Genomic DNA, 24211 nt, shown 5'->3' with positions numbered 1-24211 from the left:
CCACTAGTCATTGACCCCCAGGTCGAATAGTCCCTTCTACAACCATCCTCTGGCTTCTGTGGGCAGGCCAATTTCGAATCCACACAGCCAATTTTCCATGGATTCCATACCTCATGACTTTCTGAATGAGCCTACCATGGGAAACCTTGTCAAATGCCTTGCTAAAATCCATATATACCACATCCACCGCACTACCTTCATAATTTGTCTCGTCACTTCCTCAAAAACTCTATTAGGCTCATGAGGCACAACCTACCCTTCACAAAGCCATGTTGACTATCTCTAATAAGACAATGCTTCTCCAAATGCCCATAAATCCTGTCCTTAAGAATCCTCTCCAATAGTTTGGCCACCACTGATGTAAGACTCACTGGTCTATAATTCCCAGGATTATCCCTTTTACCTTTCTTGAACAATGGAACAATGTTTGCCATCCTCCAATACCATTCCTGTGGCCAGAGAGGACTCAAAAGATCATCGTTAACGCTCCAGCAATCTCTTCCCTCACTTCCCATAGTAAACTGGGGTATATCCTTTCTGATCTCAGGGACTTAGTCACCCTAATGCTTTTTAGTAGCTCCAACGCTGCTTCTTTCTTAAACCTTGACATGCTGTAACACATTTGCCTGTTCCATGCTAACCTCACATTTGTCTAAGTCTCTCTCCCTGGTGAACACTAAAGCAAAATATTCATTCAGGACCTCCCCTAACTCCTTCACCTCCAGACACATTTCCCCCCCCTTATCCCTGAGAGTCCTACCCTCACCCTAGTCATCCTCTTGTTCCTCACATACGTGTAGAGCACCTTGGGGTTTTTCTTAACCCTACTTGCCAATGCCTTCTCATGTCCTCTTCTAGCTCTACTAAGTCCCTTCTTGGCTACCTTATAACGAGAGCCCCATCTGATTTTTTCTTCCTAAACCTTAAATATGCTTCCTTCTTATTCTTGACTAAACCTTCCACCTCTCTTGTTAACCATGGTTTCTTCACCCTACCATCCTTTCCTTGTCTCAGCAGGACAAAACTATCTAGGACCCCACGTAACTGGTCCCTAAGCAACAGGCACGGTAGTGTCACTGTCTGCGTAACGCTTTACAACACCAGCGACCTGCGTTCAATTCCTGCCGCTGTAAGGCGTTTGTACGTTCTCCCCGTGTCTGCGTGGGTTTCCTCCAGGTGCTCCGGTTTCCTCCCACATTCCAAAAGACGTACATGTTAGGAAGTTGTGGGCATGCTATGTTGGCGCCAGAAGGGTGGCAACACTTGCAGGCTGCCCCAAGAACACTATGCAAAAAGATGTATTTCACTGTGTGTTTTGATGTACATGTGACTAATAAAGATATCTTATCTTATATTTCTGCGGTGCATTTACCAGAAGACATCTGTTCCCAGTTTACGCTCCAAGTTCTTGCCTAATACCATCGTAATTTGCCGTCCCCCCAAATTAAGTATTTTCCCATAATGTCTGCTCCCATCTTTGTCCATGGTCAGGGAGTTGTGGTCAATATCCCCAAAATGCTCGCCCACCGAGAGGTCTTTCACCTGACCAGGTTCATTGCCTAATACCAGATCCAACATGACCTCTCTTCTCGTCGGCCTGTCTACATACTGTGTCAGGAATCCTTCCTGTACACACCTAACAAATTCTGCTCCATCTAAACCTTTTGCACTAAGGAGGTGCCAATCAATATTAGGGAAGTTGAAATCACTATTTTTGCACCTTTCCAAAATCTACCTACTTATCTGCTCCTCAGTGTCCCAACGGCTATTTGGGGGCCTATAGAAGGGGGCCTATAGAATACTCCCAATAGAGTGATCACTCCCTTCCTGTTTCTGACTTCTACCCACACTGACTCAATAAACAATCCTTCTATGATGTCCTCCCTTCCTGCAGCTGTGATATTTGTCAGATGATTACTAGTATTTAATATGTAAATATGGATTCTAGGATTACCTTTGCCATAGTCTCTGCAGCCAAGAAACCACACTTCAAACAATGGTATAAATTTTAAATAAACAAATGTATTCATCTCCCAAGTGGACTTGCAGTTAAAACATTTAATCTATTGCATAATATTCAAAATAATGTGACAAATATCTTGCCACTCATGCATTCCTACATTGTAGCAACTTCCATTAAGTATAAATTGGATGAAATGGAGATTGGTGCAACCAATAGTGGTCAACTAAACTTCATTTGAAAACAAAATATGCTTACTAGGGTAAACCATTTCCAAACTACTAAGGGTGTTACTGCATTACAATATTGTAAATCTGGAAACAAACATGCAAACATTATTTCCTCAATAATAAACAACCAGAATATTTTAATCAAAGCAACAACAGAAGATTTTGGAGAATGTGAAGAGATGACCCTTCACCAGAACTGATGAAGGGATGGAGGGTCATTGACCTGAAACATTACCTTTGTTTCTTTCCACAGATGCTGCCTGACCTGCTGGGCATCTATTTATTTTAGATTTCCAGCAACTGCTGTTTTTTGCTTTTCAATTATTTTAATCAAAAGTTCACTCATTATAAACATTTTACATGAATAATGTGCATAACATAGAGTTTGAAATTACATTTTAGCAACTCACCTCTTGTATCATTGTGGCTGCCAGACCATAGACCACTCCAGTCCAAACCTCATCTGACTGGACACTGGATGTGTCTATTGTACCATCAGGTCTCATTCCATTTACTGCTCCCATTGATCCACTGGCAAAACTCATTACATTCAAATCAAAAATTGTCTTTAGTGCACACAGTATATGAGATTTTGGAAATACCTGTAAATATTAAATATTTACTTAAATGACACTACATATATAAAGCATACTTGTAAACAATTATTCCTCTCCACAACAGACTCTGACCAACACAGCAGACAAGATAATCAATTTCAGGCACCTAAAAGCACATCCTGCACAGAAATAAAATAGCTCAGGTGCATAACCTCCAGATACTCATTATTTTCATCTTAACCAGCCCAGATCTTTAACTCAAACTCAACCAACTAGGAATTTAGTGCTCAAATTCATATTGCACTACTCCCTAGCAGATTTCAACAGCTAAACATTTAAAGGGGGTACTTCAGGAGCATTTGAGCAGTGATTACAGATTAAAAGACATCTAATGGTCTAAAGAGTCAACACATCAATCGAATAATAATATTCAGATATACAGGCCAACAATCTTGTTGGCTTAATCACTGCCCAGTCCATATTTGATGGTATCATCTGGAACAGCAGGAAGACAATAAACACATTAACCTTAAACTAGAGTGGGTTTGAAAAGATGAGGGATCAATAAAGGATGTGGGAGAAATAAATCAGGTTCAATGGTAGTTCTTTCCAGCTAAATAACCTGCCACTTTTCAGGCTGTAGTCTTATGTCTCAAGAACTAAATCTCAAGAATTGTTCTGAAGCAGTTGGTTTCTTGACATTCCTGGGATGGGAACAAAGTTTTTTTTTTTAAATAGTTTAGAGTAATGTACTCCATGAAATGGAGTACCTTAGTCACAAGTGAATCAACTTTTGCTCGGATACATTTCCAGTCTGTTACACAAGTTTAGCTAACAGTAATCCCAATTTCTGGCAATGCTTCATCTGTACTCACTGCCTATATATTATTGGCATGCTGGCTTCATGTATATAAACCACAGTTGCTGTAGAGGGTAGTGAATTGTATCACAACTGGGATTAACCTTTTTAAGTAAATGTAGGGCCTGGATGGCTAAGTATGCTTGCCCCTGGTCTAAAGGGTGGAGGCTTGGCCAATGATTACTGCATGGCATCTAAAACTCTCATTGTCACAATTTGATAGGTTTCACTGGTCTGCATTGGGTGGAATTGCTAGAATTCTCTGACATTAGGTAGAATGATGTGCTGGAGGATTCAAAATTAGGTCTCCTCTCATTTTACCACAATTCATCTTCAGTCTTCCCTATCTGAATGTTCATTTGCTGCCTCATGTGGACAAGTACAATAGCAAGGGCTGAAGTCTCAATGGGTTAGCGAGGTATTGGGAACACTTTGCTGGCAGAATCCAGAACAAGAGTGTAAACTTAAATAACACAAAAAGATAAACATTTCAATTTCAAAAGTATACTTTGATATGGAACTAAAGCGCATAGATTTTTTCTATGTTTCTATAGCCTAGTAATTTCTAGGGCAGGGACATGTTCGGCACAGCTTTGTGGGCAGAAGGGCCTGAATTGTGCTGTAGGTTTTTCTATGTTTTCTAGATAGAGTTGAGATAGTGATCAGCCATGATCTAACTGAACGGAACTGAAAGCAGCACCTCTGGCAGATTGACATTAAAATTAACAGGGAAACTGGTATCTTTATTGTTGTGCAAGCTTCCCTGCAGTATGACAAAGTCAGGGAGAATATTCTGAACTACTGTGTACTCAGCCTTTAACTGAAACCAGAACAGGACTAGAAACAAATTAATATTTTCAATTATGAATTCCTCAAAAGGTGTTTCCTGGCTAACTTAAGCATTGAATTTAGCTTAAAGTAGTGAATTAGGAAACGAAGACAGTCTCAAACAATGCATGCATGCCCCATTTTACAAGTTCCTAACGTTATTGTTTTTGACAGTTTTCAAATATTTGCACAGAGTACATTATGTAAATTGAGAAGACATTGGAGATAACAGAAGTGCAGAGATCCTTAGAGTAATTTTGTTTTAATTTTAACTTTCTTATTGGAGTATTAGTTTATTATTGTCACATGTAACAAGATAGTGAAAAACGTTTGTTTGCGTGCCATCCGGTCAGATCATGCCATACACAAGTACATCTTAGTCTACATGCCTTTTCACTTTCTATTAAACTTTCGTTGAACTACTGAATTACCATCTTGAAGTTTCTAAAGTGTTTCCAGTTATTTTAGTACCTTTCAGACTGAATTACATCTTTTTTTACTCTGTATTCAAAGACAGAGTGCAGTGAAACAATCCAGAATGTAACAAGTTGCAGCACTGAGTCGATAGAGATCAACAATGATAATTATGGGCGTACATAAAACAAATCAAATTACGTTGTCTGAAACCATGTTCCAGCAATAACTCAATCCTACATTTTTCTGTGACATTCAAGGTGATGAGAAGCAGTTTGTGTGGTTAATTACGAAATAACAGCAGAATACTCAAATGGTCCAAAACTATATTATGGCAAAGAAACTGAGTAGTTAGTTGTATCCACTTAAAAAGGTATCTCTTAGAGCTTTGATTATACTATTCAATTTCAAAATTACTAAAATGTTCAATATGATTACCTCATATTCACCATCTCCTAGGCCACAGGCACGTATAAACCACTGTCCAGCACACTGGTCTGACATCACACTGTTTGAGTAGCACTTTTTACTGCTGTCATAATTGTAGTATTTACCTAGATTTCAAAAATTCATGTTCAGTTGGAGATCACACAAAGAATGCCACTTTAGATAACTCTGGACAGCATGTTGCTGGCTGTTCTGCACTCAAATGTTGGCATTTACTCCTACAAGTGTCAGCAAGTTAGGAAATCGAATGCACATGTGCAGGTTCTGAAGTTGCTGGCCAAGCTCTGCCTGTGATTTCCTAACAGCGCTCCACCTCTCAACTCCACAAAATCATACAGTGGAGCACAAGATTTCTGGAAATCCGCAGCATTCATGCCATTCTCAGGTCCTGCACCAGGTTAAGTGGTGCAGAAGCTGCTACACTATTTGTTTGAAAAGTGATTTTAATCCTGCAAGATGAGTGAATTTTTTGTTCCAATCACTTGTGCTTGGGGTAAAGTAATAATATTTCTAGTTATGCATTTGTGTTTTTAGGTGACTTAACAGTAACTTTTAAGAATGGTTTATCAATTTCAATAATTTGAATGTCTAGAACATTCCAAAGCAGAAAAACAAAGTAAGTTTGGCAGATGACAAAGGGGGGAAGAGTTCTGGAGTACGAAGATTTTTTCCCAGCAGATTTATAGGCAGGATTTGTTCTGGCCTTATCACATAGCCTGGACACCGTGCAGGGCCCTGCTCATCAGGTCAAAGAGACTTTTGTCCAATAAGAGATTCTTCAGGGTTACGCCTGAGTTAAGGCTAGGTAGAGGCTACAGGCCACACTTGGCAAAATCCACGCTTGTTTGATACAGCATTAGTTTGGGAATCTCAGCTACAATTACTACATTATGCGTACAACAAGTTTCAAATTGAAATATTTCTACTTCATAATTATACAGAAGATTAACTATTTTAAAGGAGCAAAAAAAATCTGGAAAAATATTTTTAAAATTAAAGAAACAGTGAGTGTTCCCATTTATCCCTGGGCAAATATAACAACCATGTTGTCCAATCATTTTTTTTTTTTACGGCTTTTATTAATTCATTCTTCAAGTAATAAGACTGGTATAAACTGTCTGATCAAACAGATTAAAATTATATTGCTTCAGGTCAAATTATTTATGCACACCGAAAACAGAATATTTGCATATAGGAGCATATAAAGATCCCAACAATTAAAGGAAAAGAAAACGCCTGAGGCAACTTATTCGTTTAAAATTTTCGATATGTGAGCCTGTGCTATCAAGTGCTAAACAAGGATAACCTGACCGAGCAACACTTTCTTCAGAGTGGCAAATGCACAACCTCTGCAGCAAAGATCAAGGAGATACCCTCACAGAGCATGTACCCTATAGAATTAAAGAATATTTTTGTTATTAGCCTATTATTCTGTAACTTATTGACAAGAAATTCCCATCCTCTAAATGCAGTCATCTTTCAACTATTATATCCAATAATCTGGCCTAGAATCAAAAAGGTACTCAGCCTGAATGCTCATACCTTTTTAAAAAAAGAAACCTTTTAAGTGCAAAGACAAAATCCGATAGCTCAATTCAGGAATAAAGCTTACCATTCCATAGTATCCTCTCAAATGCTTCTTTTCCTCTTTTTAGTATGTCTTGGTATTTTTTGTATTCATCATCTTCTTTCAGGATCTTTGCCATCTTGCACATAGCACAGACAGATGCCAGCCAGAGCCCTCCACAGTAGGCACTATAATATGTATAACAAGAGTAGGGACGTTTGCTTTCAGAACTAGCCAAATAAAACTATTTTATGGACATCATATCAATATACCTAGAATATCAAAAGCAAAATACTGCTGGAAATACAAAGCAGTTCAGGCAGCACGTGTAGAGAAAGAATGGTTTAGATTTGAGGCTGATGACTAGTTTGGATGAAATACTATTGATCTTAAATGTTAACCATTTTTCTTCACACAGATGCTGTCTGTCCTGCTGAGTTATTTCCAGCATTGTTTTTATTTAAAATTTCCAGCTCCTACAGTATTGATTTGACTAAAATCAAATTTCATTTGCATTTAAAACTAAAATGATCAGGTTTTTAAACAGATATTGTGATAATGATATACAAATTGAAATTGATATCCAAAATCTAATAGTATAAACTGACCCAGCCATGCATGAATAGACCAATGGAAGAGAAAAATCAGCGAAAATGGAAAGCACAGATTTCAGTTATTTAATTAAAAAATTAGTTTTAAATGATAAATGACAAACTGCTTTCCTACCTTGGTCCTGTTACAGCCCATCCATCATATGTCTGGTCTGCATAACCAGAGTTTTCAATAAGTCCATCTCCATCAGTATCAAACTTTAACTCAGACTCCATGACAGCCTACAAGTAACAATTATTCACTGAAGTTGTATCCTCAGTTTACAACAGTTGTTTATTGACAGATGGTTTAAGTTCTTCACACTGAGAAATTATAAAACAAATCCAGAATCCAAAAAGGAAATCTGGAAGGTTTGGGCTTTTCTCATTTTTTTTTAATGCTATCAGCAACAATAAAAAAATTATCCAAATACAGTGTTCTTTATTAAAAAAAATATGCTCAAGTTTCAATTATCATTATTTAAGAAAAATTCATTCTGATTTTCATCCTGCAGTTATCAAATTATTTATTTTCTCCCAACTTTCAACTGTAGTTCCTAGTTAGCAAACATTTCCCACCGCTGAAAAAATAAGTAATTGTTAAAACATATAACCCACAGTATCTCTTTCGAAGCATTTGAAGACATTAATATCATACAGATAACACTTAGAGTTGGACTAAATTTTGTTACCCATACAAGATTAGCACAAAGCAGCCCAAAGCATTTGAGCAACAAGAAAAACAAACTGCTCTTAATAAATCAGCAATTACACTTACATCACCTGCAGTTACACCAAAATGTAATTTCATTCATTTAAAAAACTGTTTCTTGCTTCAGTTCCATTTACTGGAAAGCACAGTGATCATCATGATTGGTGCTGATCAGAAAAAATTAGATTTTCACCACTAAAGCTTGAAAAATGTGGACTGCATTCATTTAGAAAGTAATATGAATCCTGAGGATAAAGTGCATTGAAATACATCTAATAGGAACTGCACAGCCAACAAAATATTTTAACAGTTTGTGTGTCAGAACTGGGAAAGAGAAAAATTTAGTTTTAAGTTGCAGAGAAGGTGGGGAAAGATGTTTTGGACAAGGGCAATGTTTGTGATAGGTTTAGACCAGGGTTGCTGTGGGGACAAGTTATTAATGGGGAAGTTAGATGACAAAGTGTTAGGTTTGGTAAATAGCAGGCCTGGCTGTGCTAATGGAGGAGGAAAAAAAACTGAGCCAGTATCATAGACAGATGACCTACAGCAAAAATGGACAGTGCTGATATAAAGTGAGAAAGCAAGTTATTGGAAGTTGAAGAATTCATTGTTGAGTCCAGAAGCCTGCACCTTATTCAGCTGAGGTGCTGTTCCTTAAGCCTGCACTGGGCCTCGCTATACCAGTGCAGGAGGCTACATGTCAGAATGGGAGTGGAATGGAAAATTAAAGTGGTAAGACTGGGAAGCTCAGGGTTGCCTGCAGACTTGAACACAAGGACTCCACAAAGCAATCATCCGATTTGTGTTTACTCTCTCCATTGCAGAGATCACATTATGAACACAAAATGCAGTACACTAGACTAGCAGCTACGCAAGTGAACTGCTGCTTCACCTGGAAAGAGCATTTGGATCCCTGGATGTGGGAAGGAAAAAGGTAAAAGGACAGCTGCTGCAGTTACATGGGACAGTCCCCTAGGACAGGAGTGGTTACTGGGGACAGAAGAATGAAGAGGAATCTTGTTAGAGCTGACAAAAATCATAAAGGATGATCCTTTGAATGTGGAAGCTAGCGAGACACAAGGCAAGTTCCAGGGCAACTCTACTTTGCCCTTCCAGAAGGAGAGGGGATGAAAGAAGGATGGGAAATAAAAGTGATATGATCAAGGGCTCTGTCCACCGTAGTAGGGGATAAGCCACTGTGCAGGAAGGCAGAAGATATTTCAAAGACACCTGTGTGGATTGGCTCATCACAGCAAATGCGATGGGGACAGAGAAAGTGGGAGAATGGAATCCTTACAGGAGGTGGGGTAGGAGGTAGTTAAGACTGCTGTTTGTTTGTGGCTAGCCCATTTTCTGAGAAGGACACAGATGTAGCAAAGGGAGAGTCAGATATAGACTGTGCACAGATGAGAGCAGGTGGATATTGGCAGCAAAAGTAATGAAACTTTCATGTACAGGTAGCACTGAAGCAATCACCAACATACCAGAAAAATAGCTGAGAAGGGGGTCCTAATAGGACTGAAACAAAGATTGTTCCATAAAAAAAAGACAAGCATAACTTGAGCCCATGTGAGATCCCATAGCTACAGCTTTGATCTGGAGAAAGTGAGCGAAGTTGAAGTTCAATGCAAGCATTGTCTGTGGCTTCCTGCACTGTTATAAAAAGGTCCAACGGAAGCTTGAGGAACAACACCTCATCTTCCATCTAGGCCTGCTGCAGCATCCTGGTCTCGATATCAAATTCTTCAACTCCTGATATCGAAGAGGAAGCAAGCTATTGAAAGAGGTCCATTTTTGCTGCAAGTCATCCATCTGTGTTACTGACTCAGTTATTTTTATCCTCTCCATACCACGTACTTCTTTGTTGCACTCTGCCTCAAACTTATTCCCACAGCAATGCTGGTCTCTATCACACATATTCTGTCCTTGCCACCCTCCACATTCTCTAACTCAAAACTCGTTTCTCTTTCCCAGTTCCAACCTGCAATATTAACCATTCCTTTTTCCATAGACGCTGCTTGACCTAAGTGTTTCCAGCATTTACTGTTTTTGTTTCAGATTTCCAGCACCTGTAGTTGATTTTCAAAATATTTATGAAAGGGAATTACACAAGTGTCAGCCACTATACGTGCAATAAAGTTCTCAAAGTAATTGAACAGTTTGTCACGAATTTTTTTTATACCCAAGTATATCAATTAAGCTTAAGTCAGAGTAATACAGCATGGAAACAGACCCTTTGGCCCAACTGGGTCCATGCCGACCAAGATACTCATCTAAGCTAGTCCCATTTACCCACATTTGGCCCATATCTGTCTAAACATTTCATAGCCATGTACCTGTCCAAGCGTCTTTTAAATGCTGTTAATGTATTTGTCTCAACCACTTCCTCTGGCAGCTCATTCCATATACAAACCACCCTCTGCATGAAAAAGTTGCCTCTCAAGTTTCTATTAAAATCTCTCCCCTCTCACCTTAAACCTATGCCCTCTATGTCTGATTTCCCAACCATGGGGAAAAAGACTGTGCATTCACCCTATCTATGCCCCTCATGATTTTATATACCTCTACAAGATCACGCCTCATTCTCCTACACTGCAATGAATAAAGCCAGCCTGCTCAACTTCTCTCCATAACCTAGTCCCGAGTCCTGACAACATCCTCGTAAATCTCCTCTGTACACTTTCTAGCTTAAAGGTCATTTTTTCTACAGCAGGGTGACCAAAACTGAACAGAGTATTCCAAACGTGGCCTCATCAACATCTTGTACAACTGCAACATAACCTTCCAACGCCTATACTCAATGCCCTCACTGATGAAGGCGAGCATGCCAAATCTCTGTCTACCTGTAATGCCACTTTTTGATGCCCCAAGGAATGAAATTTCTGACAATGTTATCTTTATTTGTACTGCACTGGTGTGCCAAAATTGCAAAGTGGAACTTGAACACCTAACTGCTTGATTCAGATACAATGCTACCAATTTCAGACTTGACATCTCTTGAAACCAGATCCTGCAGATGACAAATTTACTTTTATTACCAATTTATTCAACCACGTATGATACAAGACTGATATGATTTTAGTCATGTCCTAATATAAATATCTTCTTTAAAATGGAATGAAACACATAAGACCACTTATAGGCTGTCTTGTGTCACCAATTATATGCCAACGGACACTAGAGCAAATAGGGCAACTTCAGTGGACTTATCTATTCAATAGCATTACTTGTAACATTACAACATATTCCCATGCAATTCCGATTTTTTTTTTTGGGGGGGGGGGGGGAGGGTGTGGCTACATACCAAACAGAAGTCTCTCAAATAAATCAATGTTAATTTTAAGCAGTGGGCTCCAATTTTTCTTACTTCTGTAAGGAAGTTCCAAGGCTTTAACTCAAAATTTCTCCTATCTTGCTTACGGAATCAATAAAAGTTGGTTACTCAACTGTCATCACCATCCTACATCTGGGTGGGCATCTGCATTGGCTCATTTGAATCAAGCTATTCCAAAACAACGTGGATACTTACTGGGATATATTTAACAAATTTTCATTGTATCCAATATGCACAACTGTGGACTCAATCACATTCTCAGAAGCTTAATACCATAGATACAATTCCATTTGAGTTGAATGCAATTCAGTCGAAAGTCCAGGTCAAAATTCTCAAAAAGATGACTCCATACCCAATGTATCATGATGAAAAATTTAGTTTATAAATTACTAGCTTTCAAAACTAAAGGATTTTTCAAAGTCATTTGGTACAACCTGTATTCTAAATTTGAAACCCTTCCAAGTACAGCCCCTTGTTCATTTATCCTGTATGTAATAAATTTGATTACTTAAAATGTAGACACTACACCATTATAGGATTCACATTAATTGTTGCACACCTAACTTCATTAGTTCATTTTATCATCTTGGTTATAAATCGTCAAAACACCATAAGTAACTATAGCTAATGGCAGATGATCACACAAAAACCATACTTGAATAAACTAAGAAATAAAAATGAACATTAAAAAGATTAAAATTCCAGATAAAATGGTTCCACATAGAGCCCAATGCTAGAGGGTAATGACAAGATGTGGCACCATCAGTATCAGACTTGATGGGTTTGTGCAAATCGGACTTGCACCAGTTGGAATAGTTGAAAGGCAGGGGATCAAAATATTTGTTCTAAAATGTTATCCTTTTTCTCCTTGATTAATCCAGTTCAGTGTTTTGAATCATTTGCGAGTGAGCAACTGTGCAACTCAATTAGTCTTAATCAGAGATGCATCAATCATTAGTCTAATTGATGTGTGCAAGCCTCAAAAATTTTGAAACCAAGTTCTGGTTGATTTGAAACTTTTGATTTTTATGGAATTTTGTGCATTTTAATGTTTCAATTTAAAAACATAGGAAAAGGGATCCAAAGGCATCAGGTTAGGCTGACCATTAATTGGGCGACTATTTGGCTTCAAGTCCCAACGAGTTAATTGGTGGACATTAAAGGTGAGTTGAGGAGAAGAAATCTAAACAGTTGTGGGGTCTACAACTCAATGTCTCAAAGGGTGATGGAGGCAAAAACCCTCATCACATTTAATTGGGACCTGCATGGTACAGTAGTGTAGCGGTTAGCGTAACGCTTTACAGTGCCAGTGACCCGGCTTCAAATCTGACCACTGTCTGTAAGGAGTTTGTACGTCCTCCGTGTCTGCATGGGTTTCCTCTGGGTGCTCCGGTTTCCTCCCACATTCCAAAGACATACAGGTTAGAAAGTTGTGGCCATGCTATGTTGGCGTCGGAAGCATGGTGACACTTGCGGGCTGCCCCCAGAACACTACGCAAAAAGATGTATTTCACTGTGTGTTTCGATGTACATGTGACTAACAGAGAAATCTTATCTCATAAGCAACTGAAGAACTGCAACCTGCAAGACCATAGATTAAGTGTCAGAAAGTAAGAGTAACCCAAGTAGCTCAACTTTTGGCACCAATGGACAGAATGGATTGAATGGCCTCCTGTGCCATTTCTATGATTAAACAATTTACTAAGCTAAAGTGATCATTGATATTTACACATTGATTTCAATGCAAGGAGAACCACAGGCTTAAGTTTATTGAAGCCACTGTCTTAGAAATTACAGAATATTTTATAAGATTCTACATGTTATCACCTCATTTAAAAGAGCCACATACCTGGCAGACAGACCACATGTCTTCAAGGTAAGTGCCATCATTAGTTAGATAGTAGTCTCTATAAACTTGTAGAACAAATTTCAAGTTGAGATCTTTCCAGTCAGCTGTGTCGTGAATCAAGTAAGCATTGACTCTTTCCCAAGGTTCGTCATCTATTGGAAAAAATATTTTTAAGTGGTTGTATTTTTAACCAAAATTAAATTCACTCTAATATATATTTGAATTAGAACATACTTCTACAAAATAAAAATTGACAGGTATCCAGTTTAGAAGATGGCAATTCACATTGGGTAGAGCTCCAACATGAAAACAATAAAAATATCAGCAAATGACTGAAACATACAGGATGTAGTCAATTCAGATTTTTTTCTTCCCCAATGGTATCCTGGATATTTGTATTTTCTAGAGGCATTGAGTAGTTGTGTCACTGAATAGTTAAACCCAAAGTATTAATCTGTATATTCACTTTGCAGATGTTAAATTCTTTTGAATTTCCAAGTTTAACCATTTGCTTTCTTGTGCTTTGAGAAAATTTAAATCTGAGTTTCTGATCTTCATTCGGAAACAAAACACCTAGTCTGATGAAAAATTGTTATTTACACTCTCAAGCCATGCCCATTATATTCAATCTCCTACTGATCTTTGAAAAACATTACTATCCCAAATGTTTTGTACATTTAAGGAAAAGTTGAATGAACTGTAAAGGATATTGTTAAAGCTGCATCTACAATTGGAAATGAATGATATTTATAACTTGACCTTTGTGCTTCAACTCTGATACCAGGAACACTACAGCACAGAAACAGGTCATTCAGCCCATCTAGTCCATGCTGACCTGGTTTTCTACCTAATCCATCAACCTGCATTGAATTTGGAGAATTCTGTGGCAACATTGCTGGTGGTATCTTTACATTTTCCACATTGTATTTCAAGGCAGGCAGGCCATTTTGCCATCAAGTATAAACTGGCTCTCAGAACATTTCCATCAGTCCCATTTCCCCACATACAGTATTTTCCTGTAACATTCTCTTACAAGCCCATCAACTTCCTGACATCCACTTACACTATGGACAAGTTACGATAACAAATTAAGCTACTAGCACCACTTTTGGATGTTGTGTACTCAGGGGAATCTCACCAGGTCACAGGGAGAACATGCAAACGCCACACAAATAACATGCAAGGTCTGGATTGAACAGAGTCACTGAAGCTCTGCAGCAATAACCACCACCTAGCCACCCACAATGACCTTCACAGATTACCTGATTAGAGTACTTCTAGCATTTAATTTCCATTTTGAAGTATTGGGTGACATCTAATTTACAGCTTGTATGTCAAGTTCTTTGCATTCCTCTCTTTGCATTTAGAATGCACATGCCAAGTACAATTTTTTTCTTATTGGTACCCATGTTTAAAAGACTAAATGCTATTGAAGATCAATGACAGAAACCCACACGCAGATCTCCAGTTAGAGAATTTACAGATGCAAATTAAAGAGCAACATAATGAATTACAACATTTTAAAAGACCAATATTTTAATTAAGAAAAAATTAGCAATTGTAAAACAGGAATAAATGCATGGCAGCACACAACTTACTGTAGGCTCTTTACAAATTTTCCAGTAATAAAAGGTGCAAATTACCCATTTAAAAAATGCCAGACGATTCTGCAGTTCAAATATGCCTTATTGAACATATATGACTGTAATTGAGAACTAATTTTCCCCCAAAGAGATGCAAATGAAATTCAAAAAGCTACCTTACTACTAGTAACTTATGAGAGTTCAAAAACACTTCAGTACAGTCAGAATATTAATGATGGACACTGAAATGTTCATTATGCATAATGGATTTAAAAATAAACATTGCATTATTTCATACTACCAATTCAATACCAGGATACAAATCTAACATATATAAGTGAATTAAGAAGTGGCATGATAAACAATCACAGACAAACAACCAATTGTGAAACCACTGGAAAAAAACAATTGCAGATTGGGTAACCTCATTGCTCAGCACTTCCATTCAGTCCACAGCTTCTAGTTGCTTGCCACTAATTCTCCATCCTACTCCCACCTTGACCTGTCTGTAGCCTCCTGCACTGTTACAAGGTCAAATCAGCATGAAAAAATAGCCCCTCATCTGTCTGGACATGTTGCAACATTCTTGTCTCAATACTGAATTCAACAATTTCAGGTAACTTGCCTTCTTCTGTTTGACCAGTTCTGCTGTAAGGTGTCCATCTGTAACATTAACTGTTTCTCTCCACCGACACTGTCTGATGTGCCGGTATTTCCAGCATTGTTCCTTTGGTTTTGGGTTCAGCAACAGCTCAGATCTGCATTTTTCTCTGCCCACTCCCCTCATTAATTAACCATAAAAATCCAGAATCTTGACCTCATCCCAGAGGTATTCCATCCTATCCACAACAACCCTCTCCACAACTTACACTCTGCCTGACCAGCATTTTCCATTTTTATCCAAATACAAAATTTCATTCCATTAGAATTTAATATTGCTGGAAATTTAAAGATCAATATTAATTTTTGTCTCATGTAATTTTACACCTAAATATTCTAATTTATACTTCCTGGTTTAGACCATGCCTCTTGTGCAGATACCTGAATCTGTTTGAGATTTGCTGGAACTACTCTCACACAACACAGATTCCCTGCAGAACTTGTCATGCTATATCAGATAGAAAATGACAGCAAGTTGGCACTTGAAAGCCCACTTGTAATCTAAGGGGTAGCTGCAAAGTGTAACTCATAGAAAACAATAGAGAAACAAAGGACTGCAGATGCTGGAATATTCTTTTGCTAGTATGTTCTTTTGCCACTCATTCCAATATGCAAGCCAACAAAACTCCAAGAAAGCAAAGATAACAGCTTAAAAGAGAAGTTTCTTTCATTTGATTATGCAGCTGTGGTAATTATGGATAAATATAAAAACCATTTGAGGAACATTAACAGGCATTGGAAAGTATAGGCAACTGGAATTAGGGTATGTAACAAAGAAGGAGCCGTAATGCACTAATATTTCAGTGATAGCCTTGATCAGCCTCATGCCAAGTACAATTTTTTTCTTATTAGTACCCATGTTTAAAACACTAAATGTTACTGAAAATCAATGACAGAAACCTACACGCAGATCTCTAGTTAGAGAATTTACAGATGCAAATTAAAGAACAACACAATGAATTACAACCTTTTAAAAGACCAACATTTTGATTAAGGAAAAATTAGCAACTGTGAAACAGGAAAAAAATTTAAATTTAACCACCATGGAAACAAAATCTCACCTGGATCTCCTATATCATGTGGGACTACATTTAGTGTATTCACTTTTGCTAATCTTCCATTCATTAGGTGTATCCGTTGCGTGCAATCCTCCTTCATTACAGCAGCAGCTACAAGTATAGTTGGTATAAATTTTAAGTCTGACGACTGTCAGCAGACTTGACAAAGACATGCTTTTATATGCAAGCTAAAATATCTAAGATGTGTCAAATGTTGGATTTACACAATATTCTTTCAGATTCAATTTCATTGGTCAGATCATTAGCAAATCCCACCTGCCTTACAATTGAGTTTACTTCAATTTTCCATTATGAAGCTGTGTTATTAATGTGAACTCATGAGCTCTTATGCATTTCTTCCATCTATCTAGAGGTTGCTAAGCACTAATGAGACAAATTCAATAAATTGCTGGACCAGGAGCTTGGTATTAACTTCTCCATAAGATCTCTAATTTACTAATTGTGAGGGTAATTTAATGCTGCTTGATGAAATGAATCGTAATTGCAGTTAAATTAATATAAATATGGCATGGCTGTAGACAGATTGGCAACAAACATCATAGGTTAATCAGCATCCATCAAGTTTGGCATGTGCCAAGGCCAATTTGAGCATAATAATTGAAACAGTAAAGTGGTGAATAAAGATTTGCTTTTGATTAAACAATTAAGGTTAACCAGAAACTTCCAGCTCTTCTTTTAATGTGTGCTCTAGATTCTTCAGCAACCCAGCCAAAATTAGGCATTTCTAACAATTCACCGTTCTGGAGTAGAAAATAAACTCAGTGATGATATTTCTACCAACTTTCTTAAATGTACCATATGTTAAATATAACTGTTTTATGTTTTGGTATGTATTTGTAGCTAGGAAGATTCCATACCAAAAATATTTGTATTTGAATATTAGTTTTCTAAAAGATGCAAGTGCTCAGAAAATTAAGAAGTGCTTAAGTTAAATGCTTAAAACCAGCATTAACATGTAATTAATGCAAAATAGGCCTTAGAATTAAAGGAATGCAATGGCACTTTTAATACATTTAGACTGTTAGCAAAATGAAATCAGTCACTTGCACAATAAACTCATTGGCAATTCCTCAACAAACAGTATTTGCATCGTAGTGTTCTTAATTTTTGTAGATATTGGTCTGGTAGTAACATTAGTACGAAATTTGAATATTTAATTTCTGAAAGAAGCACCAAATGTCACTTACCAATATCATATTGCAGACTAAGTTCCAGTTTGGGCCAAAGCATGACTAGTGCAAATGATGCATAAAAATGAACATCATATGTATTGTACATTCGATATTCTTGTCCTATAATGAAAGAATAGGAAACATCTTACACTATGGCACGAAATTCAACACATGCATCTCTTTAGCAGATAGTAGTGATTAATATGTGATTCTTCTGGGTACACACATTTCTATTTATTGCATTTTGCAAGATTACATCCTAAATTAAGAAATTCAAATTACATAGTGGAATTACTAACCTGTTGACAAGGCCTTTTTCCAATATCACAAGCAAGACTGATCTGGTCAAATGTTTGGTTAAAAATGCACAAATTTCTAGACTATTTAAAAATTTAAAAGTAAAACACAATCAAACTACACAAGTTTAATATTTGAATTTATCTGGAACTCATCATGCTTGGATTAACCTTAAAGGGCCAAAAGTACAAAGCACATCATGCTGCGATGAACGCCACAGAGAAGCCTATTATTGGCACACATGCACACACATACATACTGTACATCCACAGTACATATACCTTCCAAATATGCAAATCGCCCATATTCCTTCAGTACTTTAGGTAGAGGTGGAAGTCCAGCCTTCTGACTACAAAAGCCATTTGTTATATTTAAATCATCAGGTACCTGTATCCAGATGGTCCCTCCATCAGATAAAAAATAGAGTTCATTGAACAGGGCCGACTTGTACCAGTCAGGTAATCGGCTGAAAAATTAATAGGAAAATGTGAAATTAAGACCCCAAACTTAGTTCCACATTAAAAAAAAATGAAAGAATAATGTTTGTACAAATACAGCTTTGGTCACATCCACAAAAAAATATGGTATACAAATTAACTAGAAATAAAGTGAACTATTCAGAGAAGTGGCAATATGAAAATGGGTAGTATAATTTTTAGAAGTACTTCCACAGTGCAGTTTGTTATTAATATCTTGCAAATATTATCAACATTTTCAAAACTAAGCTATATTACAAACACACAAAGTTCACAACATATGTCAGTGATAATAAACCTGATTCTGATTCAAAATCATATTTAGTTAAAAGCAGGTCTGCTGTCATACAATTTGGGCATCATCTCCTTTGGGTCGGTAGAACAGAACAAAGTTGGCCCCTTGAGACATTGCTATGAATACTTATACAAGATATCTTTATTAGTCACGTGTATATCGAAACACACAGTGAAATGCATCTTTTGCGTAGAGTATTCTGGGGGCAGCCTGCAAGTGTCACCACGCTTCCGGTGCCAACATAGCATGCCCACAACTTCCTAACCCGTACGTCTTTGGAATGTGGGAGGAAACCGGAGCACCCGGAGGAAACCCATGCAGACATGGGGAGAACGTATAAACTCCTTACAGACAGCAGTTGATATTGAACCTGGGTCGCTGGCGCTGTAATAGCATTACACTAACTGCTACACTACCATGCTTGTCCTAAACAGTGCAATTTATAGTTCTTGCCCAACCTCAGGAACTTAAGAGGACTGCAGTTTATTTTCACTTTTTCGACACCTAACTAGAAAACATTTTTTTTAATTTGCTCATATATATTGATTCCTTGACAGATTTATTCTAGCACTCAACCGTAAAAATTGTCGCATCACTGATGTTTTGTTTCTGAGTGGGTGGGAGGAGGTTAGAGTGCAAGGGGAGTGATGGTAAGTGCACAACAGTAAAACTCCATTAATCTAGCATGGTCAGAACTTTGGTGGTGCCGGATAAGTAGATTGTCTAGATTATTGAACATTATTCCTATTAGTTACTTTTTATTCACATTTTAAGATGTTACACAGTATAACAAGTTTGCCAGGGTCCCGGTGAGTTTAAAGGTACATGCCCAGGGCTCCACATTCCTTTAAATTCACTGGGGCCCTGGAAAACTTATTATACTGTGTAACATGTTAAAATGTGAATTAAAAGGGAATGTGGAATGAGCCAGATGCTGAACTACTGGGATTTCTGAAAAATCAGACAGTGTATTGTTAGAGTTTTACCGTATATGGCAAAATCCTAAGCATTAATTAATCCAGCACAAACCATCAGGGAAATAGCAGAAAGACTATTGTTCCTAGTTATAATTCATTAATCCCTATGTTAGAAAGTCTGTATGGTTTGTATGCACTGATAGAGGGAAAAGATAGATGTTCTCGAATCCAATGGCTTTTACCCCTATAGATGGTCAAAATTCACACCTAAATTTACTCCTTTTTTTGGACAGCAACTTGGGGGATGAATTGCTTCCATTTTTGTGGTTTCCAAGGTGACCAAACAGCCCTATACAGGATCCACAGAATCTGCCAAAGAGTGGGGCAGGTCATGCTGTCTGGGACGAGTGGGAATGGCTTCTATATGCTCCCATCGTACAGACTCACGATGCTCAGCACTTTTCAGTTGTTTCTTCTCCATTCTGAGCAGTCACAGGCCAGGGATTATCAAAAGTTTTTATTTAATTCAATTTTCAGGATCTGAGCACTGCTAGCAAGGCCATATTTATTACCCATTCCTAATTGATGGTGTTGAAGGTGCTTGCTAGGTCAAAGATATACTACTTCAGTTGTAGTGTAGCGCTCAACATTTTACTTGGAATTTAGCTCTTTGTTCTGTGTTTAGGCCAAATTGGTGTTGAGCAGTCCTGGCAAAACCCAAATTGGACACCAGTGGGGTGGTTATTGGTAATTGTCACTTGATGGCATTGACAATACCTTCCATTGGTTTGCAGATGATTACAGTTGACTGGTGGGCAATAATTGGCTGGATTGGATTCGTCCTGTTCCACCATACAATAAGTATCGGTAACTTTTCAGAGCTAGATCCATTAAACTTGCCCTTCAAACTTTCCTTCATAAGTCTACAGAAATTTCAAATGCTTACATTAAAACTTCCATATACAAGGACAAAATAGGCAACACTTATTGTTTCACTTCTTGACAAGCAGATGATAGAATGTTTGATAAACAGAGAATCTCCAGAAAACTCATACACTGCAAATCTTTTAAAATAAACACTTAATATCTCAATACTTACCAATTTTTTAAAATTGGACTTTGCCAATCATCAATCTTTTGTTCCCATTGTTTGTAGTGTGTTAGGGAGTAGTGACTTAAAGCAGGAGCTGCTTCACCATGTGTCCCAAAAAAGCACGTGTACCATCTGGAAACAAAATTCAGCTATTGTTAGTATAACATGAACCAAATCCTTCATTATCCTTAATGTAATAAACATCCCAATTATTAATTTGAATTTTAAAAGAAAGCAATTTAAAATAATAAACTTGGATGTACCATACACTATTAATTCAAAAGCTGAAGGCATCAAATATAATATGCTAGGATAATTCCTAGCTATATCTCTTCAAATCATCCTTTCAAGGGTGGGATTTGACAAAGACATTAATTGGATAGAGAAACAATAAACATGAACATGATACATTTAGAACATGACTATGATCACACAAACATATAGATCAGATCTGTCAGTAATGATAATTGGTTAATTTAATGCACTTTAATTTTGCTCCTGTGCTACTGGATTATAACCAAATGGAGTCTTGTTCAAATGCTTACACGCCAGAATGCAACATTTCCAGACTTTGAAGTGGAAAACTGACTAAACATGGACCTCCGACAATAATTTCTCAATTTAAAATGTCTGTTGATGAGCCAATGATTGAGGCTGGACAGGCAGAAGAAACCTTATGCAAATGCAATAAGCATCCATTAGAACAAAAGGACTTGGGGAACAACAATCAACAAAGCTATGTCAAAGAGAAAATTCAAAAATGAAAACTAAGTTACAGTGTTAACAAGTATGTAAACATTATGTGTTTTCTACAATTTCCTTTAGTTACAAATAAACTTGTGGATAATGAAGACAAATAAAGGATCATCTCAGTTTCTTAAAAATGACACGTCAAGATGAGTAAAGAGAAAAATGTAGCTATTTAAGTGTTTGTTCTTTTTGTTTTGCAAAGGGGAAAAAGAAAGTTCGCTCAACTTCTTAGTGGACTGGTTGATATAATAGTTGGACAAAGTGGACTGAATGGCTTGAAAGACCATTCCCTTGATTTTTTTTTAAATTACATAAGCTGGCCATGTGTTTACAAGAAAATGCATAGGCTGTGTACCCAATTTTGCTTTTTCTTACCTTGCATGTTCCTTTTCCCGTGATCCAAAATAGATCTTGGGCATATCCCACGCAAGACAAAACTCAACAACAGCTTGGTTTTTGGCTGGAACAGTGCAGGTAGCTGCAACAGCTGCTGCAGTAACTTGTCCTTTATCTGTTGGTTTACTTTTTCCTGGGAACAAATGAGAAACACTCAAATCAGTACATCTCAGCAAAAATACCAAATGAATAAATTTACAAGAAAAATATGTCATTAGGTGGATGACAAGGATTCGAATATTGCTCACAGTATAACTACCACTTTGTTACTTAATTACAAATGAAAAGCAGTCAGAAAAATCTTTTCAACAATTTTTATTCTGCTGCATTAAGCTACTGCTGAAATACACAAACTTGCACTGAACAGACATCTGTTTCATATTTGATTAGGTATGCATATAGCTGATATCAATTGTAGTCTCTGTCTCAAGGTAAGCTGTGCCAACATTAAGAATAGAGTACAGTTTAGCTTGTAGCAGAAGAAAACCTGCTAAAAGTGGTGGAACAAGTCCAGCACACCAACTTGCTTCCAGGAAAATCCATGAATGCTCTTGTTTTCTGTGACTGTGCTATGACTTTGTTTACTTGCCCTTAAAGCACTAATCCCATTCATCTTAATACATGTTCATTTACATTAACATTCCACACAGTGCTCTTTGGCCAGTGAAGTATTTTTAATTGTCGTTACTTGTTGGAAAGCAGAAATAAAAGAAAACAAGGTTTATGGACTGAACTGCTTCGAGATTGTAGACAGATTTGACCATCTGGGGCAACAAACAATCTGGAGGGTGTGGGGAGGAATTGTCGAGGATTCAGGTAGGGTTTTGGCCCGAAATGTCAGCAATTCCTTGCCCCCAACAGATGCTGTTTTAACCACTGAGTTCCTCCAGCAGATTGTTGCTTCAGATTTCAGCATCTACACTCTTGTGTCTCCATTTGACTAACTGGATACTACTTTCACAATATTGAAAAGGCTTGTAATTCTGAATCAGTTGTTTTAACTCTGGACTCCTAGCATGAACCCCACCAAACTTGCTTTAAATGATTAAAGCATTTTTTTTTAAGTTGCTTCATACTTGCCACTCAAAAAAAAACATTTTACAGTTCAACATTATTTCAATAATAACTCATAGATATACATAAAAGTACCAATCAAATGATTGATCAATGCACTACAACTGTAAACATTAAAGCCCACATTTTCGTTTACTTTAAAAAATGGCAGCAACCTACCTAATACTGGGCATTTTGGCTAAGTAAAATGATGTTGAAATATAGTACTTTGTTAATTATATATTCCTTTCGAAAATAATTTGCAGTTGAACTTAAAGTGTACATTATTTAGCAGTTATATTTTTAGACAACTTTAACCAGATTTTGAAAAATTCTGGTTATGATAAAGCTGTTTAGGGGTGCACAATGATAAAAATTGGGTTGATTGTTATTCAAATATTTATGATTACTGTGAAGAATGGAGGGGGGGGTCAGGAAAAACAAATCTTTCAAGTGGAGCACAGCAGAAATGTTTAGAAACCTTGGCTCTATTAAGTGTGGTATGAATTGATGACTAAAGGACACGGTTAAACTCAGATATATCGCTTGTCCAACTTTAAGTTTAGGACCAGTGGAAAATTAAACACTAGAATTAAAGAAATTCACCAATTCGAAAGCAAAAACATTACACTTCCCCTGGGCAACCTATAGCCTTTATTTTTAATATGTTTGAACTATTTATCTGATGGTTTCTCCTGTTTACATCTCTCCTAGAGCTTTACCACCTACCAACCGACAATCAGGAGCTTTTGTTATTTTTATAAAAATACGTTCATACACTATTAAATCCATTAGCTACATCTCTGATTAGGATCTTTGTACTTTCTGCCGGTGCATTTAACTGCATTGCTGTTGATGCAGCAGCCCCACTTAAGACTTACCTAACACAAAGCAGCTAGTCAGCTAGAAAAATTTTCTTAAGCATGTCCAATCTTCAATTGCTTGCAGCTAACCATAGCTGGTGGCTCTACATTCCTTTAACACTGATAATAAACGAGCAATAAACCAGAATTTGCCACTGGTTTGCTGTATTTAAAATATGACACAAATAACTAAATTATTCTGGTAGACGAAATCATGAATCTTTGTTTTC

General features: G+C 37.2%; 1 protein-coding gene across 2 annotated transcripts in view; it reads right to left on the bottom strand.

Moving 5' to 3' along the window:
* gba2 (glucosidase, beta (bile acid) 2) overlaps nt 1-24211 on the bottom strand; it is a 53723-nt gene that overhangs the window by 6492 nt on the left and 23020 nt on the right. For both annotated transcript variants that reach the window (XM_052032983.1, XM_052032975.1), the window contains exons 7-16: nt 22045-22198; nt 20926-21051; nt 18420-18604; nt 17857-17961; nt 16652-16759; nt 13348-13499; nt 7589-7695; nt 6908-7050; nt 5287-5402; nt 2601-2792 (exon numbers count right to left, since the gene is read on the bottom strand). In XM_052032983.1, coding sequence (XP_051888943.1) covers nt 2601-2792; nt 5287-5402; nt 6908-7050; nt 7589-7695; nt 13348-13499; nt 16652-16759; nt 17857-17961; nt 18420-18604; nt 20926-21051; nt 22045-22198 — 1388 coding nt within the window. The remainder of the gene's footprint in view (nt 1-2600; nt 2793-5286; nt 5403-6907; nt 7051-7588; nt 7696-13347; nt 13500-16651; nt 16760-17856; nt 17962-18419; nt 18605-20925; nt 21052-22044; nt 22199-24211) is intronic.

This window comes from Pristis pectinata, chromosome 2 (genome assembly GCF_009764475.1).
Source record: "Pristis pectinata isolate sPriPec2 chromosome 2, sPriPec2.1.pri, whole genome shotgun sequence".
Taxonomy (NCBI): domain Eukaryota; kingdom Metazoa; phylum Chordata; class Chondrichthyes; order Rhinopristiformes; family Pristidae; genus Pristis; species Pristis pectinata.
The sequence above is the reverse complement of the archived record's forward strand: the minus strand, read 5'-3'. Positions and strand labels throughout refer to the sequence as shown.